The 11442-nt window shown below is 49.9% G+C and overlaps 1 protein-coding gene across 1 annotated transcript in view; it reads left to right on the top strand.

Annotated features, from left to right (window-relative positions):
• Positions 1-3986: 3986 nt before the first annotated feature.
• LOC113225292 overlaps positions 3987-11442 on the top strand; it is a 22028-nt gene continuing 14572 nt past the window's right edge. The window contains exons 1-2 of the mRNA XM_026457040.1: positions 3987-4556; positions 6353-6470. Coding sequence (XP_026312825.1) covers positions 4273-4556; positions 6353-6470 — 402 coding nt within the window. The 5' untranslated portion in view covers positions 3987-4272. The remainder of the gene's footprint in view (positions 4557-6352; positions 6471-11442) is intronic.

Here is an 11442-nt window from a genome sequence, read left to right as displayed (position 1 = left end):
CAGAGCAAGACTCCGTCTCAAAAAAAAAAAAAATTAGTTGGGTGTGGTGGCATGCACCTGTAGGCCTGGCTACTCAGGAGGCTAATGTGGGAGGACTGCTTGAGCCTGGGAGGTAGAGGCTGCAGTGAGGCTTGAGGGTGACAGAGGGAGAGAGATCCTCTCTCCAAAAAAAAGAATTCAATCCTGTGGGCATAACTTGAGACAAGACTAGCAGGTAGACGTTGAGTACAGGGGGTATAGTTCAAACCGACTTTTTGCTTCTGGGAGGTCCCTGAATTCCAGAGCTCACAATATCCACCCAGTGTCCCTGCCTCCCCCTCACTTCCTCTCAGTTTCTGTCCTATTTCCAGCCCCTGTTCCCCTTTTCCTAGTATATCTCCAGATCCTACTCTTCTCTCCACCCAGCTTTTCACAATATTTTTGTCAACCTCCCTCTGCCTCCACATCTCGGCTTTGGAGGCCACTGGTTGGGAGGGACCCTGCCATGGCCCTCAGCCTCTGACCTGCTTCATATAGATCTGCTCATCCTGTTTGTACCCAACATACCTGATGGCACAGGGCCCCTCTGTAGGCAAGGAGGGAGAAGATCTCTCCTGGTGGCTGGCTAACGGGTTCCCTGTCCATTGCTCCCAGACACAGTGAGCACAGATGGGCACAGGGCCGTGGCCACTCTCCTAGGCTTCTCCTTTTCTCTCCTTAGACACCCACCCAATGGGGGAATAGCATTGTCGTCTGCAGAGGCCTGAGCACCTGCCTCCCTCCCTTTCCTGTGGTAAGCAGGCACACACCCACCCCAGGCACAGCACTTTCTTTCTTTTTTTTTTTTTTTGAGATGGAGTCTTGCTCTGTCGCCCAGGCTGTAGTGCAGTGGTGCGATCTCAGCTCACTGCAAGCTCCGCCTCCCAGGCCCATGCCATTCTCCTGCCTCAGCCTCCCGAGTAGCTGGGACCACAGGTGCCCACCACCGCTCCCAGCTAATTTTTGTTTTTGTATTTTTAGTACAGACAGGGTTTCACCATGTTAGCTAGGATGGTCTCGATCTCCTGACCTTGTGATCCACCTGCCTCGGCCTGCCAAAGTGCTGGGATTACAGGCATGAGCCACCGTGCCCAGCCAGCACTTTCTTTTTTTCTTTTTTTTTTTTTTTGAGATGGAGTCTTGCTCTGTTGCCCAGGCTGGAGTGCAATGGCGCAATCTCAGCTCACTGCAACCTCCGCCTCCTGAGTTCAAGTGATTCTTCTGCCTCAGCCTCCCAAGTAGCTGGGATTATAGGCATGTGCCACCATGCCTGGCTAATTTTTGTATTTTTAGTAGAGACAGGGTTTCACCATATTGGTCAGGCTGGTCTCGAACTCCTGACCTCATGATCCGCCCGCCTTGGCCTCCCAAAGTGCTGGGATTACAGGCGTGAGCCACCGCACCCAGCCAGTGGCACAGCACTTTCTTCTCAGCAGCTCTGGGTGGGGTGAGGGCAGGTAATCCCAGATTACAGTGAGGGAGGAAAGTAGATTGAAGGTACAATAACTGATCACCTGGACTTCCCTGGGGTGGTTAAGACAACCTGGAGAAGGTCTGACAGCTCCACAGAAAGCCTTGAAAGAGGGAAGGTTCTGGGTCCCGGCTTCCTGATCGTTCTGGGCACTCATGACATCTTAGTAGCTGGAAGTGGTGCCAGGAGAAGGGGAGCCTGGGAGACTCATTAGAGCAGAAGGTCTAGAGAGACATGGCCTAGGAGTGAAGTGTACAGAGGTATGTGGTAAATGCTGTTTCCCTTCCTGCCCCTGGTACTCTGGGACTTGGCACTTCTCTCTGGAGTGGGGCTTATCATTTTCAACTTTAAGAGCACCTGAGGGTTCTTAAGTCTGAGACACACTGTGGCAAGCCCTGATGCCAACCAGGAGTGTTGGGCAGTGTGAACAATGCCCATATGGGATAGAGTAGAGGAAATACGTGCTCTGTGACTGATGCTTGGAGCCCTTCTCTCTGCACCATGGGGAGAGGTCAGACTGGCTTTCACTCTCCGTATGACCAGACTCTTAGAAGAAGAAATCATGCGGGGCATGGTGGCTCACACCTGTAATCCCAGCATTTTGGGAAACAGAGGCAGGCAGATCACCTGAGGTCAGAAGCTTGATACCAGCCTGATCAACATGGAGAAATCCCATCTCTACTTAAAAAAATACAAAATTAGCCAGGCCTGGTGGCGCATGCCTGTAATCCCAGCTACTCAGGAGGCTAAGGCAGGAGAATCACTTGAACCTGGGAGGCAGAGGTTGCAGGGAGCCAAGATCACCCCATTGCACTCTATCCTGGGCAATAAGAGTGAAACTCCATCAGAAGGAGGAGGAGGAGGAGAGGGAGATGGAGAGGGAGAGGGAAAAGGAGAAGAAGGAGAAATCACAACACTTTATCACTCCTGAACATTTTCCCCCTGCTACTTTTTTCTACTTTGTTTTTGTTTGTTTGTTTGTTTTTGGTTTTTTTTTGAGATGGAGTCTTGCTGTTGTCACGTAGGCTGGAGTGCAATGGCATGATCTTGGCTCACTTCAACCTCTGCCTCCCAGGTTCAAGTGATTTTTCCTGCCTCAGCCTCCCAAGTAGTTGGGATTATAGGTGCTGGCTACCATGCCCAGCTAATTTTTGTATTTTTAGTAGAGACAGGACTTCGCCATGTTGGCCAGGCTGGTCTTGAACTCCTGACCTCGTGATCCACCCACCTCAGCCTCCCAAAGTGTTGGGATTACAGGAGTGAACCACTGCACCCGGCTTCCCCCTGCTACTTTACCTGCCTAAAATCCTCTCCCTCTACCCTGGCCAAATCCTAACCACTTTACCCTTACAGGCACATCTCAAAGACCATCTACTTCCTTCTGTTTCCTCCTCCCCTTTAAAATCAAAAACAGGCCGGGTGCAGTGGCTCACGCCTGTAATCCCAGCACTTTGGGAGGCCAAGGCGGGCGGATCACGAGGTCAGGAGATTGAGACCATCCTGGCTAAAATGGTGAAACCCCCTCTCTACTAAAAATACAAAAAATTAGCTGGGCATGGTGGCAGGCGCCTGTAGTCCCAGCTACTCAGGAGGCTGAGGCAGGAGAATGGCGTGAACCCGGGAGGCGGAGCTTGCAGTGAGCCGAGATCGCGCCACTGTACTACGGCCTGGGGGACAGAGCAACACTGTGTCTCAAAAAAAAAAAAAAAAAACAAGGCCTGGCACAGTGGCTCACGTCTGTAATCCCAGCACTTTGGGAGGCTGAGGTGGACGGATCACCTGAGGTTAGGAGTTCGAGACCAGCCTGGCTAATATGGTGAAACCCCGTTTCTAGTAAAAATACAAATTATCCAGGCATGGTGGGGCATGCCTGTAATCCCAGCTACTCGGGAGGCTGAGGCAATAGAATCACTTGAACCCAGGAGGCAGAGGTTGCAGTGAGCCGAGATCGCACCATTGTACTCCAGCTTGGGCAACAAGAGCGAAACTCTGTCTCAAAAAACAAAACAAAACAAAAGCAAGCAAGGTCTTATTGTGTCACCCAGGCTGGAGTGCAGTGGCGTGATCATAGCTAACTGCAGCCTTGAACTCCTGGGCTCAAGTGATCCTCCCACCTCAGCCTCCCAAGTACCTAGGACTATAAGCACATGCCACCACGCCCAGCTAGCATTTTGTTTTCTTGTGGAGATAGGGTCTCATTATGTTGCCCGGGCTGGTCTAGAACAGCTGGGCTCAAGTGATCCACCCGCCGCAGACTCCCAAAGTGCTGGGTGAGCCACCTCACCTGGCCTTTTTTGAGTCTCCCACCTGGTCATGTGCCCTTACTCGTTTAACAGCCCAAAGCCTTTTGTTGAAACTTCTCTTGTGGCATTTGGCGTATGTGAGCCAGTTATGGAATCATCTGTGTTTTGTGCTTTTGCTTGTGCACACACATGCACACTCACCCACTCAGTAGACTCTGATTCCTTGAGGACAGGAAAAGTATCTATTTGTCTTTGCTTGGCTTTCTGCTATATAAATCCTCAGTGAATGGAATAAGAATGAGACAATGAGGATCTCTTTATGTGCTAGAAAGGACACTGAACTGGGATCCAGAAAACCTAAGTTCTAGCCTTGACTCTGCAGCTAATTCACAATGTGACCCTGAGCCACACATTCTCCAGTTCTGTGTCTTAGTAAAGTGAGGGGTGGCTGGGCACTCTGAAGCTCAGCTGACTGTGACACACTTCTATTTCCAAGGTTCCAGGGTTCTAGAACCCTGCTCACCCTTTTCTTTCTTGCTGATGCAGACTGGTCTGCGTGTGTCTCCCATGAACAGAGCCGTCCCAGATGTGTTCCTCGCAGGTGGAGCCCAGGTGCCCCGAGGCCACACTCGCCGCTGTCTTTCTGCTGTTGAATCCAGAGAACAACTGGAGGAAGAAGAGGCGGGGGAAATAAAGGAGGGGAATGGCTCGCATGCTGTACCCCTCCGAAGGTCGGGGGCTTTCTGGGCCCATGGCTGCAACTATGACGTCTTCAAAAGACATAGTTGGGGGCCTGGCAGGGAGCTCGAGGACCCACTGAGTAGGTAAGCCCCCAGGGAACCTCCTGTACTTCCTTCCCTCCAGGCCTAGGCCTTGGAGAAAATGGGAAAGTGAGAAAGAACTAGATAACTCTCTAGTTATCTCCCTCAAGAGACAACCATCTGAAGAACGACAGGAGTCGAGGAGACCTGGCCCCCAGTCCTTTCCCTGGAGAACCAGAGCTCAATCCCATTGGTGGGCCTTTGGGGAAGATGGATGCTGCCTTCCAAAATATGCCTCTCCCCAGTGGCTCTTATCTCCTTCTCTCAGGGCAGACTGAGGGTAGTAGTGGGTGGGAGGTGTGGAGTCAGGGTGAGTATCAGGACACTGGATCTTCTTGCTTCCGCCTCCTACAGTGGGTTCATAGAACCACATAATGGTGTCATAGAACCACATAAGGAACTCAGAGAGCATATGGCACAATCTCCTCATTTTACAGATAAGGAAACAGAGGCCCAAAGAACTTTCAGAGATTTTTTTTTTTTTTTTTTGAGATAGAGTCTTACTCTATTGGCAGGCTGGAGTGCAGTGGCGCGATCTAGGCTCACTGCAACCTCCGCCTCCCGATTCAAGCAATTTTCCTGCCTCAGCCTCCTGAGTAGCTGGGGCTACAGGTGCGTACCACCACGCCCAGCTAATTTTTGTATTTTTATTAGAGACGGAGTTTCACCATGTTGGCCAGGATGGTCTCAATCACTTGACCTCGTGATCCGCCCACCTCAGCCTCCCAAAGTGGTGGGATTACAAGGGTGAGCCACCACACCCAGCTGTGAACTTTCAGAGATTTCTTGAGAGAGGTGGTCACAGGGTGGGACATTGGGCCTGCCCCATTGCCAGGTCCCTGACAGGCTTTTGGTTGCAGGCTGAGGACAACCCAGGATGTCTTAGATTAACTCATGGTCCTGCATTGCCACGTGAGATCAGTTGTTCTTGCTCAGACTTCTGCATATACTTGGTGGACTGGAGCAGAAAGATCATCTCTTCCCCCTCCCGTGGAAAACCCCTGACCACTTCCCCAAAGTCAGAGGAAGTCAGAAAGAGAAGGTCCGGGGGTCAGCATGAAGAGTTCGGTGTGAGTGAACATTGTAGGGGCTGCTGGCCATGGAAGGGCACTGTCTTTCTGCTTTGAAAATGGTCCCCTTGAACAAGTTCTTTTAGCTCTGGTGAGTGGACCAACCTTCCCTAGCTCCTGGGCAGGGCTGGCTGGTTTGAGTGAGGGGACAGGACCCTGGGCCTTGTCCCTGAACTGGCTTGGGTGGGAACTCAGATGAGAAGCAATGCCTGCAGGGCTCATGGCACCTTCCTAAGGGTAGCTGGCTGAAAGCAGAGATGCCCAAATGCCTGGGCCCCCCTATGTAGTACCAACTGTATCTCAGGGTCTTTCAAGTGTCACCCACCTTTCACAGTCAGGTATTAATTCTGCCCCTTGGTTAGAGAGGGAAGGGAGTCCTGAGTGCACTATTTGGCTGAGCAGGGGCAAAGGTTGGCATCAGCAACCAGGCAAGGAGGGAGAATTCAGCTTGCTCTTGCTGTTCGCCTTCCCCTGCACCCTGGCTTTCTTCTGGAGGCAGTACTGCCCTTTGACCAGCAGGGGCCACTCTTGCCCACAGCCAACTGTGCAGCCCTGGCAAAGCAGAGCCCCAAAGTGGGACCAGTTTGGGTCTATGTTGTGCCTATGCCAACAGGAAGGGCTGGGCTGGGGGCAAGCAACAGGGCTGGGCTGAGGCGAGGCGGTGTTCCTCCCTGGTGCCCGTCACTGGCCACTAGATACAGACGGTAGTTGTGGCAATGTGTGTTTCAGGAGGAGACTGCAAGCGTCGGGATGCCCAGGCCCCACGGAGGCCCCCTACCTGCAGAACCAAGAAGAACTGGACACCTTTCTGGGACTGCAGCACCAGGGTGGCTACCCTTCCCGGCTGGTATGGACAGACAGATCCCCATGAAGGCCCCTGCCTTGCTCCTCCTCTCCTGCCCCTTGCCTGTCTAGCCACCATTCTATTCCATGTCTCCTCTGTTCTGCCAGCTGCTGGGTCTCTCTGTGTCCAGGCATTGCTCTGACTCCATCTGACGGAATCAGAATCTATCCTCTATGCGCCTCTGTCTGCTTCCCTGGGTCTGTGTGCTCTGTCCCTGACTCTGGGTACCCTGCCTCTGTCTCTTTCTCTAAGACTCTCTGTTTTTTCCTTTCTGTGTTGGTGCCTCTGTGTTGATGAGGGTTTATCTGTTCCTCTCTCAGTAAAAGGGCCCTATTCCCCTAGTAATGATAACCACTTCTTTCTGTGGACCCCACATTTCCCCAATTTGGAGCTGAACTTATTTATTTATTTACTTATTTATTTTGAGACAGGGTCTCACTCTGTTGCCCAGGCTGGAGTGCAGTGGTACGATCTTGGCTCACTGCACCTCTGCCTCCCAGGATCAAGTGATTTTCCTCCCTCAGTCTGCCAAGCAGCTTGGATTACAGGTGCCCGCCACCACACCCTGCTAATTTTTGTTTTTTTTTTTTTTTTTGAGACGGAGTCTCCCTCTGTCACCCAGGCTGGAGTACAGTGGCCAGATCTCAGCTCACTGCAAGCTCCGCCTCCCGGGTTTACGCCATTCTCCTGCCTCAGCCTCCAGAGTAGCTGGGACTACAGGTGCCCGCCACCTCGCCCGGCTAGTTTTTTTGTATTTTTAGTAGAGATGGGGTTTCACCGTGTTAGCCAGGATGGTTTCGATCTCCTGACCTCGTGATCCACCCATCTTGGCCTCCCAAAGTGCTGGGATTACAGGCTTGAGCCACCGCGCCCGGCTAATTTTTGTATTTTTAGTAAAGATGGGCTTTCACCATGTTGGCCAGGCTGGTCTCAAACCCCTGGCCTCAAGTGATCCACCCGCCTTGGCCTCTCAAAGTGCTGGGATTACAGGTGTCACAGCCACCATGCCCAGCCTGGAGCCGAACTTATTATCTGCGGAATGCAACTAAGATCTGGTACTCTGAACAATAATAATTCTCGGCCGGGCGCGGTGTCTCAAGCCTGTAATCCCAGCACTTTGGGAGGCCGAGACGGGTGGATCACGAGGTCAGGAGTTCGAGACCATCCTGGCTAACACGGTGAAACCCCGTCTCTACTAAAAAATACAAAAAGCTAGCCCGGCGAGGTGGCTGGTGCCTGTAGTCCCAGCTACTTGGGAGGCTGAGGCAGGAGAATGGCGTAAACCCGGGAGGCGGAGCTTGCAGTGAACTGAGATCTGGCCACTGCACTCCAGCCCGGGTGACAGAGTGAGACTCTGTCTCAAAAATTAATAATAATAATAATAATAATAATAATAATAATAATAATAATTCTCTAACAAAATAATCATAGAATGATCGATGGAGAAAGGATATAGAGATTGCCCAGCCTTCTGGCTTAAGTAAACACAACTGGGGGGATCTTCAGGGTTTAAGGATCACTGAGGATACAGAAGGGCTTTGGAGACCCCACTGGGCCTGCTAGCCAGGAGACCCTGAGTACACCGATTGTCTCAAGCCTGCTGGCTAAAGGTTGCCTCCCCTCCAGCTCATCGTCTAACTGGCCAGGGGTTCCAACCCTGGCCTCATTGTTTGGGCACCTATGGTTTGGAGGAGAGGCTGAAGGGAGCTGTATATAGCCTGTCAGGGAAGCAGCAAAAATCACCCGCTTTTTTTTTTTTTTTTTTTTTTGAGATGGAGTCTTGGTTTGTTGCCCAGGCTGGAGTGCAGTGGCACGATCTCGGCTCACTGCAATCTCTGCCTCCCAAGTACAAACAATTCTCCTGCCTTAGCTTCCTGAATAGCTGGCATTATAGGTGCCTGCTACCACGCCTGGCTAATTTTTCTATTTTTAGCAGACTCAGAGTTTCACCGTGTTGGCCATGCTGGTCTCAAACTCCTGACCTCAAGTGATCCCATCAACCGCTTTTCTCCATCAGCATCTTTGCATGTCTACCCAGATCCCCATTTCAATGTGCTATAGTAGAAAGAACAGGATTTTGGAGTTGAACTGACTGCTAGATCCTTCATTTATTTACCCACTGAGCAATTTATTTCATCTTTCTGAAAATCAGAATAATAAATTATCTTTTAAAGGTGTGATTATTAAATGAACAAAAGGTGTTAAAGTACTCAGCACAGAGGCTGGCACATAAGATGAGCTCAATAAATGTTTTTTCCTTTTCTCCCCTTTATTCCTTTGTAACTTTCCCTCTCTTCCACCTTACTCTTCTCTTCCCCACTTCTTGATATTACGTTTTCTTCCTTCCCCCTTTTCCCTAGTGTTTTCTTCCTTCTTATGCCTTCCTTCTCTACTGCCTCAGCACTCTTCACCTGATCCTTACACGTTCTCCTTAATATTCTCTTTGTCTATATGTTTGGGAGTTTTGTTTTACTTTCTTCCTGCAGTAGCCAGTGTGAATAAGTACTACACTAACGTCCACAAACCAAAAGCTTGAGACTTATTAAGCTAGACAAGGGGTTACAGACTGAACCAAGTCTAGCTCCAATACTCATTTTGTTTGGCCAGTAGCGTGCTTACACTTTTTTTTTTTTTTTTTTTTTTTTGAGACGGAGTCTCGCTCTGTCGCCCAGGTTGGAGTGCAGTGGCCGGATCTCAGCTCACTGCAAGCTCCGCCTCCCAGGTTTACGTCATTCTTCTGCCTCTGCCTCCCAAAGTGCTAGGATTACAGGCATGAGCCACCGTGCCCGGCCGATAGTTGTTAATCATGCTTACCTTCCTAGGATTATAACATACTTATTTCAATTATAACATACTTATTTTGATACTTATTTTCTGAAGATTCTAGTAGTCCTTTTATGAGTTTGAATTTTTCCTGAATGATGTGTTTTTTCCTTGACGTTTTCCTCTGGAATGATGTTTTTTTTTTTTGAGACTCCTCTCGCTCTGTCACCCAGGCTGGAGTGCAGTGGCCGGATCTCAGCTCACTGCAAGCTCCGCCTCCCGGGTTTATGCCATTCTCCTGCCTCAGCCTCCCGAGTAGCTGGGACTACAGGTGCCCGCCACCTCGCCTGGCTAGTTTTTTGTATTTTTTAGTAGAGACTGGGTTTCACCATGTTAGCCAGGATGGTCTCGATCTCCTGACCTCGTGATCCACCCGTCTCGGCCTCCCAAAGTGCTGGGATTACAGGCTTGAGCCACCGCGCCCTGCCCGTGCTTACACTTTTAAAACTTTAGATGTTCCTTTCATTTTTCTTTCAGAGTCTTGTCACCCAGGCTGGAGTGCAGTGGAGCAATCATGGCTCGCTGCAACCTCCACCTCTCAGGCTCAAGTAATCCTCACTCCTCAGCCAACTGAGTAGCTGGGACTACAGACACACACCACCACGCCTGGCCAAATTTTTGTATTTTTGTAGAGATAGGGTTTCCCTATGTTGCCCAGGCTGGTCTCGAACTCCTGGCATCAAGTAATCTGCCCATCTTGGCCTCCCAAAGTGCTGGGATTACAGGTGTCAGCCACTGTGCCCAGCCAAGATTTTTTTTTCGTTTGTTTTTTGTTTTTATTTTCCCATATGAATATCAAGTTGCTCCAGTATCACTTATTTATTTATTTATTTATTTTGAGACGGAGTCTCACTCTTGCCCAGGCTGGAGTGCAGTGGTACAATCTCAGCTCACTGCAGCCTCTGCCTCCTGGGTTCAAGTGATTCTCGTGCCTCAGCCTCCCAAGTAGCTGGGATTATAGGCACGTGCCGCTGGGTCTGGCTCATTTTTTTTGTATTTTTGTAGTGACAGGGTTTCACCACGTGGCCCAGGCTGGTCTTGAACTCCTGGCCTCAGGTGATCCATCTGCCTTGGCCTCCCAAAGTGCTAGGAGTACAGGCATGAGCCACCATGCCCGGCCTGTAAGTCTTTAAAATCTAGTGGTATAAGTCTTCTAATGTTATTATTCTCTTCAGGAATATTTTAATTTTATTTTTTATTTATGTTTTAGAGAGAGAGTTTGCTCTGTTGCCTAGGCTGGAGTGCAGTGGCAGGTGATTCTAGGTCCTTTGCATTTCTGTGTGACATTTAGAATCACCTTATCAATTTCTTTTTTTTTTTTTTTTGAGACAGAGTCTTGCTCTGTCCCCCAGGCTGGAGTGCAGTGGCCAGATCTCAGCTCACTGCAAGCTCTGCCTCCCGGGTTTACGCCATTCTCCTGCCTCAGCCTCCCGAGTAGCTGGGACTACAGGCGCCCGCCACCTCGCCCGGCTAGTTTTTTTTTGTATTTTTAGTAGAGACGGGGTTTCACCGTGTTAGCCAGGATGGTCTCGATCTCCTGACCTTGTGATCCGCCCATCTCGGCCTCCCAAAGTGCTGGGATTACAGGCTTGAGCCACCGCGCCCGGCCTACACCTTATCAATTTCTAAAAAACAAAAATTCCTGCTGGATTTTGATTGAGATCAAAATTCAAAGATTAATGTAGGATGGGCCGGGTGCGGTGGCTCACGCCTGTAATCCCAGCACTTTGGGAGGCCGAGGTGGGTGGATCACCTGAGGTCAGGAATTTGAGACCAGCCTGAACAACATGGTGAAACCCCATCTCTACTAAAAATACAAAATTAACCAGGCATGGTAGTGGGCACCTGCAGTCCCAGCTACTTGGGAGGCTGAAGCAGAATAGCTTGAACCCAGGAGGCAGAGGTTGCAGTGAGCCAAGACTGCGCCATTGCACTCCAGCCTGGGCAACAAGAGCAAGACTCCATCTCAAAACAAAACAAAACAAAAACAAAACAAAGTTTAATGTAGGATGAATTGACTTATTTCCAATATTGAGTTTATCCATGAAAAATAATATAGCTATTTACCTAGGCTTTCTATAAAAAATGTCTTTAAAAAAATATTTCTCTACCCTTACCTAGTGAAAAAAAATTTTTTTTTTTTTTTTTTTTT

This window comes from Piliocolobus tephrosceles, chromosome 1 (genome assembly GCF_002776525.5).
Source record: "Piliocolobus tephrosceles isolate RC106 chromosome 1, ASM277652v3, whole genome shotgun sequence".
NCBI lineage: Eukaryota > Metazoa > Chordata > Mammalia > Primates > Cercopithecidae > Piliocolobus > Piliocolobus tephrosceles.
The sequence above is the reverse complement of the archived record's forward strand: the minus strand, read 5'-3'. Positions and strand labels throughout refer to the sequence as shown.